The 14,550-nt window shown below is 40.1% G+C and overlaps 1 protein-coding gene across 7 annotated transcripts in view; it reads left to right on the top strand.

The window, feature by feature from the left end:
• The window catches only part of COL17A1 (collagen type XVII alpha 1 chain), a 197,079-nt gene that overhangs the window by 130,655 nt on the left and 51,874 nt on the right, over positions 1-14,550 (top strand). For all 7 annotated transcript variants that reach the window (XM_085606993.1, XM_085606976.1, XM_085606957.1 and 4 more), the window contains 6 exons: positions 3,710-3,760; positions 3,951-4,067; positions 6,781-6,840; positions 10,700-10,735; positions 10,841-10,885; positions 14,313-14,381. In XM_085606993.1, the coding sequence (XP_085463119.1) occupies positions 3,710-3,760; positions 3,951-4,067; positions 6,781-6,840; positions 10,700-10,735; positions 10,841-10,885; positions 14,313-14,381 (378 nt within the window). The remainder of the gene's footprint in view (positions 1-3,709; positions 3,761-3,950; positions 4,068-6,780; positions 6,841-10,699; positions 10,736-10,840; positions 10,886-14,312; positions 14,382-14,550) is intronic.

The raw sequence follows: 14,550 nt of genomic DNA, 5'->3' as shown, positions 1-14,550 counted from the left end.
CCTTCTATGCTAACTAATGAGGCCTTGTCCATACATGCAGTGCAAACAAAATACAAGCAATGTATTCTACGTTGAAGGTTAAATACAAATTACATATTAGACTTTAAACATGAGCTTGAACTGGACTAGTTTCTCAAGGCCCACTCTAGTCAACTTTAGCAGTTCACAGAGTTACAGAATACATTTACATTTCTATACGCACAATTAATGCATCTTCTTAAGACACATATAAGTTGTAATGGATTCTGAAGATGTCATTCTAAATGCAGCTGCATGGAAATAATTATTGTCACATGTATAAATGTTTAAATGTCATTCAAACATACACTTTCTAATTTATTAACCTCCGAATGGGACACATTTTGTTAACTTCTCCTGGCACATTAATATATAAAGTTACATAGACCTTCATTAATCACGTTCTATACAGAAATTCTTAAGGTGGAGTACATTTAATATGCAATAGTCAACTCTCCTTAGTAACATTAATCGTACAGAATATATTAGAGTGCTGACTTCTCATGATTATGATGCACTCCTAAGGTATCTCAGATGGGATCAAGATTGCACTTCTCCACACTAAACCAAGAGTTCACCTGCTGCGGTTCGGATGCAGTCACCTTCAGGGGGAAAACTCCATACTTGGTGGAAAATTCCAGACAGCTGCTAACCATTGGTTTCTACAGAATCCAGTAGCCGCCACATCTGTATTGAGACATCTATTGATCTGACATGAAAAAATCCATTTGCCTTTTGATATATAACACTGTATTACTTTTACGTTGTTTTCATCATTTAACAAGTAAGATGTCCCTTGCTTTCTCCACTAGAAATACTTAGCCCCAGATGCTGCAATTGAAACGAGTACAAACTGTTTGGCCACCTTGATTCTTCACAATCTCTCTGCATCCTTTGAATCTAGTGATCCATGATCTGTTGGTGACTTGTTTACATCTGGTCAGTTTTCGGACGTAGTCCCTTGCCTGGCTGGCTTCCTATTTGCAGAATCACCCCAGATCATCCACTCCCCCTCAATCAGAATACAAACATTTTTTACAAGACGTGTCGTAGGATTTCTCTCTTAACCCTACGCTGTCCATCATCTGTGTTTTGCTCTTGGCCCGGCTCATGCACTCTTGTACTCTTGTACAGCGTGGATGATACCCAAATGAGCATACAGCTCAGGACAACTCCTCTATAGCCTATAAGAACTAACTTGTGGTAGTTCTCTCTTGAATAAGTGAGAATTCCCTTGGACACAGTGCTGACAAAATCGACGTTTTGTACTCCACAAGCACACTTCCGAGTGAACGTTGGATTGGTGGCACTCCTCACTCGGATTATTCCCAACTTCAGCCCCGCCATAAGGAACTTGGTATCTACTTTGATCACATTATCTACCTATCCATGAAGGTCAGTAAGATTTTAGCGTCCTGCTTTCCTCATCCTTGCTTCTTTCCTAAAATCATGACTTTTCATAAGCTCATCCCATGTCAAAGCAGTGTCCAGGGCAATTACTCTATCATGACCGGAGTACTGCAACTCTCTGTAGTTATGCCTTCCTGAATGCTTTGTCACTCACCTTCAAAGAAGATAGAATTTGGTGGTGAGGCTCATTTTGTGCTCACCTCACCAGACTCTGGTATCCTAATTTAGAACTTAATTGTATTGGATTCTGTTTAAACCTCTGTATCTGGTCCATTAGGCCTATCACAAGCGTGGCCCATTATTCATCAACTTCTAGGCTTCTGGCGATTCCTTGCAATTTCTTGAATTGGCCAGAAGGTTGTACCTTCTCATTGTTTGCTACCGAACACTGGAATGCACTACCCTCTAGTCTGGTCTGTGATCCATAGTGGCATGGTTCCCTTTCAGGTGATTGTTGCTGTCTACAACTCTCAGGACTAGGCTAGATTTCACCCAATCATGCCCGTCTTTCTGTGGACGTTTAGGATGACAGAATGTTTGTGTAGCAGAACTTCACATTAAAAACATGCCCAGAAAGGTCAAGGATCAAAATGCAAGTAGCCATAGGGGACATATTTTGAATTAGCAGTTCACCTTGAGCACACTTAAATTGTCTTAATGCTGGCAACATCTGTTGCTTGTAGAATCAGCGTAGTCCCAAAATTTGCTTTCAGTTAACTTTTTTGTGTGATTAAAACTGCTATCTGATACTGGCTGTGATTCTTTTCCGCACTTGGTCATAAACCTTTGTTTGCCTTTTGTATTTTAATAATCCAATGACTCTGTTTCATGTGTTGTATTTTTTATAATCTAGCGAGACATTTGTGAGAAAAGTGTTCCCCAATGGTATTATTATGGCTAAAGACAATTATTAAAATTACCTAGGTGAGAAGTGACTAGAGCGTACAATCCTCTGAAGGGCATGGCTTTACCAAACCTTTGAAATTCTGTAAAGTATACAAAGGTATTATAGTGTCATAAACACCACTGGATATACATTAAAGCATCTTTGTAATGGCTAATTTCACAATGCCATAGAGGCCTCTTGGGTGTGAAAGTAGGCCGGACTTACTGTAATTCCCGTGAGAACATGCCCCTGCAGTTTGTTCCCCTAGTCTCACAGTGGTTCCTGTTTTTTAAATTGAAAGCTACAGTGCAGCGGGGTTGTATTGTGGTTTGAGTTGTAACACGTGCCTATTGGCTAATATATACTTCAGTTGTCAGGAAACGTCGCAGACTACAGACAATGCTGAATCATTGCTATCCCTAGTGACCACTTGAGCATAGAGTCTAACACAAAACACCTGAATCGGAAGCATTCCTGCTGAATGACCATCACCAGTGTCTGACATAGTGAACTTTGGAACACACTGACCATAATTGTGGTCACATGTATTGTGTGTGAGGGGTGTAGAACTGCTACTGTGATGTCATATACTGAACACTAGAGCAAGGTAGCGATCACCATCAAAAGGCATAGTGGCCTTTGAGTAGAGTGGCCATCTTTATTGTCAGTCCAGGTTTTTGCAGTAAAGCCTCTGTTCCAAACACATACAGACACATACAACCCTTTCGCATAGAGTCAAAGAAATGGCGAATAACCTCGGCGCTGTGCTGTCTTTTTGATCTTGGTTCAATGGAGTGTTTTTTTTGGTGATTACAGTAATGTTTCACGATTCCTGATGTCAGCAGACAGTGCCTTCCTTTCATCTCTGTTGGGCCATAGGAATACCCTAGAACTTGTTCTTCTTGAAGAGTAATCAACAGAATCATTTTGGTAAACTTAAAGTCCCCATCACAAGAGTCTGGTGATTACAGTACCATGTGGCCATATTGTAGTTCAAGTGTCTACCAGTTTAATGGAGGGCAAATGCCCATCAACTTTGAAAGGGCTGACATGTTTTGCAGCTGGTATGTTTGTCACTTGTAATATGTATCCTGGCCCTTATTTATTGAACACAAGCCTTGGAATATCCTCTTCTATACACCCAAATGACAGTTGTACATTTGAAGTGCAGGAGGTTAAAATGAGTGGCCTCAGATTACCCTGTGCTTTTGTGGTAGCTTTGCTTGAACTGTGGTCTCCACATCGCTTACATCGTCTCTATCGCCTTCTTAAATCACCGTTTATCTAAATCTTCAGCACCGGAGAACAATTCTTACTGGATGGTGATGTGATGCAAACACTGGTCACCGATATCGGACAAAAATACTAATTTCACCTTTTCGTGCTCCTTTTCAGGTGCTGCTATTCAAGGACCACCTGGACCGCCCGGTGTTGCTGGTCAACCAGGTGAGACAACAGTGAGGTTCACAAGGGATGCTAAAAGCAGAAATACATATATTCATTCATACACACATTAAGATCAAGAAATACAGTAAAAGCTAATTCAATGTTGACTTTATATATTATTTAGAACTGATCTATTGTACTGAAAATGTGCATATTTTATTTAGACTTGTTGGTTGATCTTGTTTCTCAGGTGAAGGTAGAACTGGATCACCAGGACCGCCAGGACCTGTTGGGCCTGCTGGACCACCTGGACCTGCTGGTCCCACCGGACCTGCTGGACCGCCCGGTGCCTTTGTCCCATCTTCAGGTAAGGACACTAGTTCTACCTCTGCAAAAACAAAGCAGTCAACCCTCTAAACGACAAAAGGTAGTTTTTGCTTTCGCTATTAAACCTTTGAAGGCTGTTACAAGTTCCTGCAAATGAACAGCAACCGCACATCTTAGGCTGGCCATAGATGGTATGTTATGCCTTGTTACATCCCTTTTTATTACCAATATGGTAGTGTTCTATTAGATAAAACAAAACTAATCCTGGAAATTTCTGTCCCAGTAGCATCATGCTATGAGATGTCTGCTTTAGAAGCACTACTGTGTGTGAATTATAGCTGGGTGGTAACTGAAAAGCTTTCATTTTCATATGGATAGTATGATGAAGTAAATTGCACCAATGGATTCTCCTCAGGATCTATCACTCTTCCAGAAACAAGATAATTTTTATGCTATGCTTGAAGCTTTTGAGCCGAAAGTCATGTACTGATCAATTTGAAGTAGGGATTTGGCTTATAAATGTTGTTGTTACTTGCTGCCCACCTTTAGTCACCATGCCGTGTTTTCTTTGGTCAGACCATTGGCCATACCCATACTCTTACTCTGCTGTTCAATGGCCTAGAAAACATTACCTGCTGGGTGCCTTTTATAGAGCTTCAAGAGAATGTAGTAAGCAAAAACCTTCTTTAAATATGGCCTTAAAAACAAGAAACTCTAAGATTAGATTCACCTTTTACCAATTCAGTGTGAGTCACTAATAGCCACAATAATGTCTACCTACATAGCCATGGTCCCTTTGCCCTCAGGAAATACATCTGCTCATACTCACTGCAACCACAAATTTCCATACATACAGGGGAGTAACAAAGGCCCCCGCAGACCCCGAGGTGCGGGGGGCCCGAGCTCCAGTGGGCCCCCTCAGAAAAGTATGCTGGCCTGAGAGCTCCTGAGTGAGCCGGAAGAGGGGCTCACAATGTACTTTGCAGGGGGCCCCCCTAGAGTTTCGTTACGCCACTGCATACATATCTACGATCAGACTAGTGATCTGAAGAGAAGGAATGACGGTGCAAGAGCTAACAATCCAACTACCACCATCTACAACTGCAGAGAGAACAACAGGCCCTGCGTCGGTGCTCTTCCTAAGGACTAATGCAATTTGTGCATTTAACTCTTAGGATCCCACTGTGGACCCCACTTCGATTATCAGTGCATACCTAAGATGGAGGTTATGGCTCCTCACCTCTATCGCTTCATCTTCATTGAATATGAGGATAGCAGGGGCAAATACCAATGTCTCACAGGCTGCCTATGGTTCTAAAGTCTAATATCTATATTTTTATAAGTGACAAATCCTTGTCATTAGGGTGAACCATGAGCCTCCTAAATTCCCTGGAATATTTACATCTTGTGAGTTCAGGTGCTACATGTTTTCAAATTCCTCTTGGCCTCTGTAACTCCTCATAGCAGGTAGAGTAATTTTCACCTTACGCTATTACTCTGCTCCGATTAGCTCCTGGCTTCCACTTCTCAAACCTCCCATTCAATCGTAATGTGAATCTCCTCCTTCATCTAGTTTAGCCTCTCTCAACACAAATGCAGATTTCCAAAACTCATTATCAATTCAAAAGTCACAATTCAAGCAATTCACTAACTGGGGTTGTCAGTCCTAACTACAGGGAAACCCTTAATATAATGGCTGAACTGCCAGCTCATCTTCAAGGACCACAGTCAATTAAAGAAACTCACTAGCAGGCGACCAGTCGGGAGCGCCTACTGCCTCCTCTATCACCTCGGCTGCCCTTTTGCAGACCCACAACCCAAAAACAGGACTGGAAGCCAGGCAGGCAGTCACAAGGCAAACACCTCACATCAGTAAGTGGCATGAAACACTTACTTGCGTTACACGCATGTATCTCTCACAGCTCCTACTCTCTCCTGCCCCCTGGCATCACCAGGGGTAACAGTGTGATTGAAGGGAGTCACTCTACAGGAAGGCTTCTGACTTTGCAGCGGAGTCTTTAAATGCAAGAGGCAGAGTTACATCTGTGCTGTAGGATGTCCATCTCTATCTACATTTCAAAATGGTGTCTCTCATTATATATGATGCTCCTGTGATGTACATGTTGCCACTGTCTTATCCTCACCATCTAGGTCAATGATGGGATTATAGGCAAGACACCTGCCAAATAAGCCTATGGGACCTCCCAGATCCCAACAGGGAATTCACCTTAAATAAACCCTGATGTCAACTCCCGCCCTATGCACACATGCAAAGGAGAGGGTTGTTAGTATTTTAGTAACAGTAATGACATTCATTGATTTTAGGTATAAAACATTATTTTGATGATCTTTAAATGCAAGAGTTTCTTTTCATGTTGCTGAGAAAAGTTGTATTCAAAAAGTGAACTAGTGAATGAGTGAGTGGGAGTTGATTAGTTCCTGTTTGGCGACAAAGTAACATTTTGGAGATTTGACTGTTTACTGTTAAGGGGGCAAAGAAAGAAACATTTGCAATACAAGCTCAGTGTATAGGGTCCAAAGTTGTATTGTTCTGCAGAATGCCAGGTGGACAACCCTGGCAAGTGGAGCCATCAGAATCCAGTTCCAAATGTTAAGGCAAAGTTGATTTCCTTTACATGTAGCCACACAGCTCCAATTAACCAGGTTCTAGTGATGGTTTATGATGGAATGCTACTTTAAACTTATGTAAATGGCAGAATCCTTAATATATAAATCATTCTATTCTCTGGCAGAAACCTTCTTTGCAGGACCACCAGGTCCACCAGGTCAAGACGGAGGCAAAGGAGACCCAGGTAGGTGTGCTGTCTGAAAGTTACCAGCTACAGGTTATTGTTTGGTATTTGGAGCAGTGATGTGCCTCACTATTTGATTCTTTGAAAGACATTATCATCTAGCACATTTCCAATTTTCAAAGACCCTCCAGTATCAGATGTCACATCGAGATACGTATTTCTTCCAAAATATTAAATACAACGTCTTATATAAGGAATGCACAACTTTATCCGTGTGGTCCTCAAATAGTGTGATGAGTCCCATGGATTTCTTGAATATTTTTAAATGCGTAAATAATTATTCTACAGTGACAATTGTGATGTGAAAATGAATCTCTATTGTAATGCTAATCTACCCATGCAATGCTAATAATCTTGTTTATTCCTTCGAATTCAACTGATGTAATTAATACCTATGTCATATGCATGTTATTAGCTCTGGTTAATTTGTGTTCATATAATTGATATATACTCCCCTGTGAATGGCCATTAGAGACTCTTTGAAATCAAGGCATTGTCAATGTCAAACATATTCATATTGTAATTATTGAAAGTGTCACAAAACCCAAAATCAAGAGAGGAATTTCAGGCCGTAGAGGTTTAGTCGAACTAGAGAACCTCGAAGGATACGAACAATTTCTGCAGGAAAAGATGCCTCTACACACACGCCTTCAATACCTCCACAGTCACATTGATTTCTATTCAGGAAATAAAAGGTAACCAGTGTCAGTCAAGGAGCAGCTGACATGATGTCACATACTAGTGGCATTGTTCAGTAGCAGTTGACCAGGCACTCTGCTTATCAGCTCTTTTTCATTCTACAATTTCACATCTTCTAGCAGGCCTGCAGAAGCTTATTAGTGAGGAAAGTTCAGTTTTCCATTTTACAGCATTTTTAGAGCCACTAATCATGGAGGAGAACTTGTATTTCAGAAGCGGACTATGAGCCAGAAGATGAGACCTTACCCATAGTCTCTGTGTGTTGATTGACGCAATAACGTTTTCGGAGACCAAAGCCAGATTATTTCCAAAATGTAGAAAGTCAAGGGATTTGTCGAATCAGAGCATCAGACAATGTTGTAACACCTTTAGCTGGTCTCTTTCTCAAATACTCAGCTTAGATATTAGAGCAAGAGCTCTCAGAAATTTGGATCATTCCAGACTCATCCCTCAAGCTAGAAGGTTGATGCCATCAAGGCACAATCGGCGAAGGCTGTCCAAACCCAAATGGTGATATGAGGAGACAAACTGCAGACTTTTTTATACCTCCATATGCAGGCTCAGGACTTAGCAAGTATTCAGACGAGATTTCATAAATGCAACAGGACACACAATTCAAGTGAATGTAGGGATTTAGATGTAGATTTTGCAAACGTTTAGTGTAGCATCGTTCATAAAGTGAATATTTCAGCTGCTGGTGACAATAAATGTATTTAGAGTTTCATGAGCTTTATTCAGACTATGGCATGCTATCTCCTCATCTGGGAGTTCCTTGACATATGGTGCTGCACTGTACTACTTCCCAGAGCATTGTCCACTAGTTAACTGCCAAAACCCCACGACGTTCACAATTTTGGATCATTCACTCAAGCAAGATCTGGAAGCTTTGACTAAAATGGTCAACTCCGGTAATAGAAGGCAGAGAATACCATTAGCAGGCCACAGTAATGATGCTGAAATATTATATAGTTATCTTGTAATTCTATGTCACCTGGGACACCTTAATTGAGTACAGGTTTTCCTCCTTTAAACAAAGGTATTCTAGTGCATTAGTCCAATTAGTTCCATTTATGTAAACCAAAACTACAACTCCCAAAATTCACTTAGTTGTTAAATGTAAGCCAAAGCCTGAAATATGATGTATCTGATGACATGGAGTTATATGGCAACTTGAAGCTCTTTTCTAACACGGCTGCAAGGCAGTCATGATAGTTACTCCATGGTAACATTCCTGCTCCATTCTCTACAAAGGATGATCTCTGGAACTACGGGTCAAGATTGTGCCTTAAAAGTGCAGGGCCATCTTTGACTCAACACTATATTTTACAAGGCGTGGTCAAGGCTTCAATTTCTCTCACATCTCAGCATATCAGAAAGAGGGCAGTTGTGAGTGAGAAAGACTAATGCATCATGCTTTGTTTTGGGTGTGTTGTGCACAGCACACAACCTTACTACACTCAAGGTGATGAGTACCTTCATCACTTCAAGTATATTAAGACTGTATGCAATATAGAAACATCTACAAGGTTTCCTATTTCATGTCCATGAGGTGCTCCTAATATTATAGATACACACCTTGACAACCTATGACCCCGCTCTCCAATCTCCTTCCTGAGCGGGAGATAGTACTTTTATATGCAGCACCACAGCATACTGGATCACTTCTAATGTTTGTGAAATTATCACTCATTCAAAGTGCTGAAATGAGACCTATAGATATCCAAGTCATCATTAGCAATGCAAGTCTCCAAAAAGCTTACTGTTGTCCACCGAATCTGCTTGGAAGGGGGAGAGAGTTGTTCACACTCTGTAATCATCCAATCCACAGTGTTACTGCCTTGACTGCCAAAGAAGGTGCCATATTGTCCTAACTGTGTTCATTATTATTGTGCGGTGGAGACACTTACCCACTGAGGAGGCCGGAGGGCCAGTTTCAAAACTTCATAGCCACCGTGGTGTCATCAGTTGTAGACTTCCTTGTGTGAGACATGTGATAACAGCGACCCCTTTCAAGGACTTTCATCTCAGAAGTGTATACAGAAAGCTAAGCTGTCTTCTAAGAGTACACTGATCTCTTGTTAGATCACTCTGCTTACATTAAGACTTACCATCTCCATGAGTGACTTACCATCTCCATTGCATATATATATATATATAGCTTACCCACCACATTCATGATCCAGTGCATGGCGGGATTCTCCCGTGAAATTTCACTGCAATGAGTTCCTTGTGACAATCGAGATACGTGAACATTGCTGCATTGAAATTCTCTTGTCAATGATTGCTGTGATAGGCCATTTAATATTAAAACGTAGACCCCCAGTTTCAATTACTTTGCATTGGATTGCATTGAAAAAATATATTTAGACTAGCAAATGTAGGACCTCTCCGAAGGCCACGGAGACTCTTTGAGTACTTTAGATTTGATGAATTGCACCTTCACCATGATAGGCTGCACATGTTCCTATAGGCCCATTGGTGAGCTCCTAAAATACCTTGCATGTCCTGTGCTATTTCAGGCCCCCATTACACCTTGTCCAGCCGTTGTTCTCAACTGTCTCTGGAGTCTGACCCTCATTATCTTGTCGCTGCCAAGGCTAACATGTTTCCCCCCATGTTTCCCCTTCTCCTCCAAGTCTGATCCTCTTTCCTGCCCTTCCCAGAAATCTCACGCTGTGCAGATCCCCGCCAGGCAATCTCACCAATCGTGTCAGTCAGGAGCAACAGCAGTGCTCCGCTTCAAACGTGTCTGTAGTAACTTCCAAACATCGACTTCTCCATCAGTTAGTTGAACATGCTAAGTTCACCTTTTACAGTGAAGCAAATAGTGCTGCCTTTGATAAAACATAAATATTTGAAAAAAAGGATCTAGAAAGCCAAAATTAGGCTTACTCAGAAGACACTTCCATTCACACTTGTGCTACAGCCCATAGAGTAAAAGCTGTGAACAAAGCTTGTTGGGTAGTATTAATTGAAAAATTTTATCATGTCAATTACTTAATCTAATTATTACAATATTTAAATGTGTAAGGAAACCTCTGATGAATGTTAATCAATGTAAATAATATAATGCACCCATCCATTACCACATAAGCCTTACTAGAAAACTGTATGTTATGTGCAATAACAAGCCTCCTAAAATGATGTTTCCTTTTTTAAGGTTCACCCGGAGTACCAGGCGGTCCAGGATTGCCAGGTAAATGTGCTTTACACTGCATTTGTCATGCCATTTTTCGATATGTGCCTTCCTAAGGCATTGTTGAGGATGTTGTGAGTAATGTATTCATGTTGTGTTCAACAGGTGACCCTGGACAGCCCGGCCTCCCAGGATCTCCTGGGCGTGAAGGTAAGTGTGGCAAAAATTACCATCTGATGAGATCGATTGTAAAGCATTTTATTATAAGTAAATAAATATCAAAAAAGCAAATGCAATGGGTAAATCCATTAACAAAGGATGCACAGGTCCAAAAATATCTGATGAGAAAATCCTAATTTTTTGGCAGAGGCAGATAAGGGAAATGGGAGGGTGCAGCGGTTACTGAGCATGTTGCAGGGCCTAGTAAGACTGAAGTCTGGGTTTATGGAAACTTTGATAGGTTTGAGAGGCACAGTTGTCCAAATCTGGTGAGCAGATAACTTCAAAGGTCTCCTCCTTGGTTCTTCATCCATATGTTACGATCTTGATGTGGAAAGTGTTTAGCGAGTCAATAATCCAGTCATTAACCAAAAATGGACGAGCTTCCTGACTTGTTTTGTGGCCAGAAGAGTAGTGCTGGATTTAGGAAGAGCCTGTAACTCTCTGCAGTCACATATGTTGAGACATTAAGAAATAAGTGGGATGTCACATTTCAGATCAGGTTCACCCTTGTTTTGATATATTGTCAAAAGCCGTTTATAAAGAGGGACAACACCCTCAAAGATATGATGGACAGCAGTGAAGCATGTGTCTGTGGTAAAATGTGAAAACAATGACTAAAAAATGCAATATTACAAATATAGTAGTACACCAAAAACTACAGAAGTCTGATCACACTGCAGACGGATCCATTTTTTCTACATTTTATGTTCTAAACAGTCTTAATATTTTGTTTTTCACATTCCAAACGTTACAGCCACAACCACAGCCGATGCGTTTCATTCACCACTGTGAACTTCTTCAGGGCTGTAATACAATGCAACATATATATAACTAACATTAACACATACGTTAAAATAACCCTCATATATTACACCTTTAGATCTCACCCATTCCTAAATACAAAGTTGCACCAGTCAAAGCCAAATTAAAATACAGCAATCCTAAAATACAAACTGTTGTGCCATGAAATTTCAACATATTTTTCTTATATGTCTCAATATTACAAAATTTAAAAAAATTCTTAAAAGATGACATAAGAGAAGACAAATTCCATGGCTCAATTCATATTAATACAATAATTCAAAAGAGATGGGAAAAAAGCATTGATCACTCAAAGAGACCATGCAAAGAACAAATGCAATCATTTAAAATATGTAATTAATATCCTATATCCCATTCAATTATATTCAAAATCACATATCATGATACATACCATTCAAATTGTTTAGTTTTCCTAGACATTTTCTGATACGATCACAATGCATTCTACCCTTCTTTATTCTCCAATAGATATCATATCATTCCATAGTTTCAAATGATATTGCATAAACCAAAAACTCTTGTCCAATTTTGGGCTGACCTCATAGGGGACACCTGGCAAATAAAATAGCACTTGTGTAAATAGGGATGTCAACCTAATCCTTTCATTTAGTTATTTTAAGCCATCTAGTTCTACCCTACTCTCGATCACCCAAATCAGTCCAATTTCCTCAAATCATTCACTCAAGATCAATTTTATATAAAAAAAATCATCCATGGTTCCACAAAACTCAACGCCTCCACATATCCATATTTGGATTCTAAAAAGAAAACCCCGAGTACTACCACAAATTCCTATATCAGTGATAAGAAGGCCATTTGTCCAATGCATTAAATATATGGATGTGGCTAACAACAAAGTAACTATGCACCCCAAAGTATCATGCCGTAAGCATTTTAAATCAATCTTCCTAATATAGTCCAATGGATAAAATCCTATACTTGTAAGTACCAATCCAAGTGTCCTAAAAATTATCCTACCCCAAGTACACATGCCAAAATCACGCATAAGCGATAGGTTTGTATATCAATAGTGTAACAATTGCAACCACCCCCAAACATTAAGCCGATCTGTTTTTTCACCAACCCAAATCCATGTACAAACAAACGCTCAATGAGCAACTGACACAACGCCAAAGAAAGAAACCCAAGTGATCTACTGTTTCTTTCCTCAATAGCTTGACATGGGTGTTCGTTATGGCTTGCACCTGTGTTCGTCAAAATCCTTACCTCTGTGTCTTTTGACTAACATCCGCCATCTTATAGTATATAAAATCCAACAGCGTGTTCAATATATCTCATAGATTCATACTTGTTAGCACCTCATAGTATAGAAGGCATCCAAAAGAAAGATAAATATTACATACATGCCTATTTCCAAATAATTAACTTGAACAAATATGGTGTTTTATACTCAGACCCATTTCACCTACTTCTTGTATAACAACTACTTTGTGGTTCGAAACGGCCGCCATGTTGGATTGGGTGCATTGTGTTAAACAATAAATACCAAATAGCTGTTAGTCAATTACATTCAAACTAACCAAAGAGTCAATAAAAAAATATCTAATTAATGGACACAATACTTCTGGGCATTTCTGAGATCACTCACATAATAACCCCTGCCCTTCTTTCTCAGACCATTTTTTTAACATAATTCTCATGAAAATTATTGCCTCTGCATTTATTGATGGACATCTGCCATCTTGTAGTGCATAAAGTCCGAAAGCATGTTCATCATATACCTTGTAGATTCAAACTGAATGATACCTTATAGAGTAAAACACATTTAAAGAAAGGCAAAAATTCAATACATACCTATTTCCAAACAATCAACATTAACAAACATGATCCTACCTCGATCCCAAAAGATGTTTCACACTCAGACAGAAAAGAGAGAAATTGTGAATTACCTTTGCCTGCTGCTCATTACATGTGTTTGAGATAACTATTGACTAAAGAAAACAGAATGACAAAAAAATAGAGTGTAAAATCATAGACACAAAAGCATGCATTGACAAAAACTCAAGCATGCGTAACCATCTCCCTATGAGATATTCCACATGCAGCTAGATTGAGTATCAAGAACCTATTCCCAAATATGGTAGAAGTGGAGTCAGAGCAGCAGATCACCCCAGTACTACAATTGGTGTGAAATGGGTTTGTTTATATGTAGGCAATTTGTTGCCAGGATATATTTTTATATGGTCATGTTTTAAAAAATACATTTTGGTGACATGCATTAGGGTCTGTGGACCTCTATTTAAGCTATTCTAGTAAGAAAGCTCAATAATGAGAGTTTGCGATTGGTATAGAGCTTTGACACACCTTTTTCTTGGTTGTTTGCCACCTTTATCTCCAGTTTCCACCATGCATCTTGGATACCTTCCTGGCCTCAATGTGTCCCAGAGGAGTTTGTGGGTATTAGCTGTCACATCCCCTTCTGAACTAGGGAACTGCAATGCTTATTGACATCACTGTCTCCATCCTGTGAGATGCCGGACTCTCTACCGCTCAAGAGGCTGCCACTCACATTGAGTGTTTTCATGACACGTGTTCTGCTCTTACAAATTCAATGTAATTTATTGTCTTGTAGGTCAAGCAATCATCGGACCTGTTGGGCCTCCAGGCCAGCCTGGGCCGCAGGGACCGCCAGGAGAACGAGGTCAGTAGAAATGTCTAAAACACAGGAGGTTCAATGGGGTATGAGATGAGTTTGCATCATTGAACGTATGAGACACATACTCTGAAGCTCGGCATCAATTTGCTTCAAAGAGTGTTCTTTCTTTTTGTGGCCACTGGTAGCAATAACTGATTTATCGAAGTACTCTATG

Source organism: Triturus cristatus, chromosome 1_2 (genome assembly GCF_964204655.1).
Source record: "Triturus cristatus chromosome 1_2, aTriCri1.1, whole genome shotgun sequence".
Taxonomy (NCBI): Eukaryota; Metazoa; Chordata; class Amphibia; order Caudata; family Salamandridae; genus Triturus; species Triturus cristatus.
This window is presented reverse-complemented; position numbering and strand designations above follow the sequence as displayed.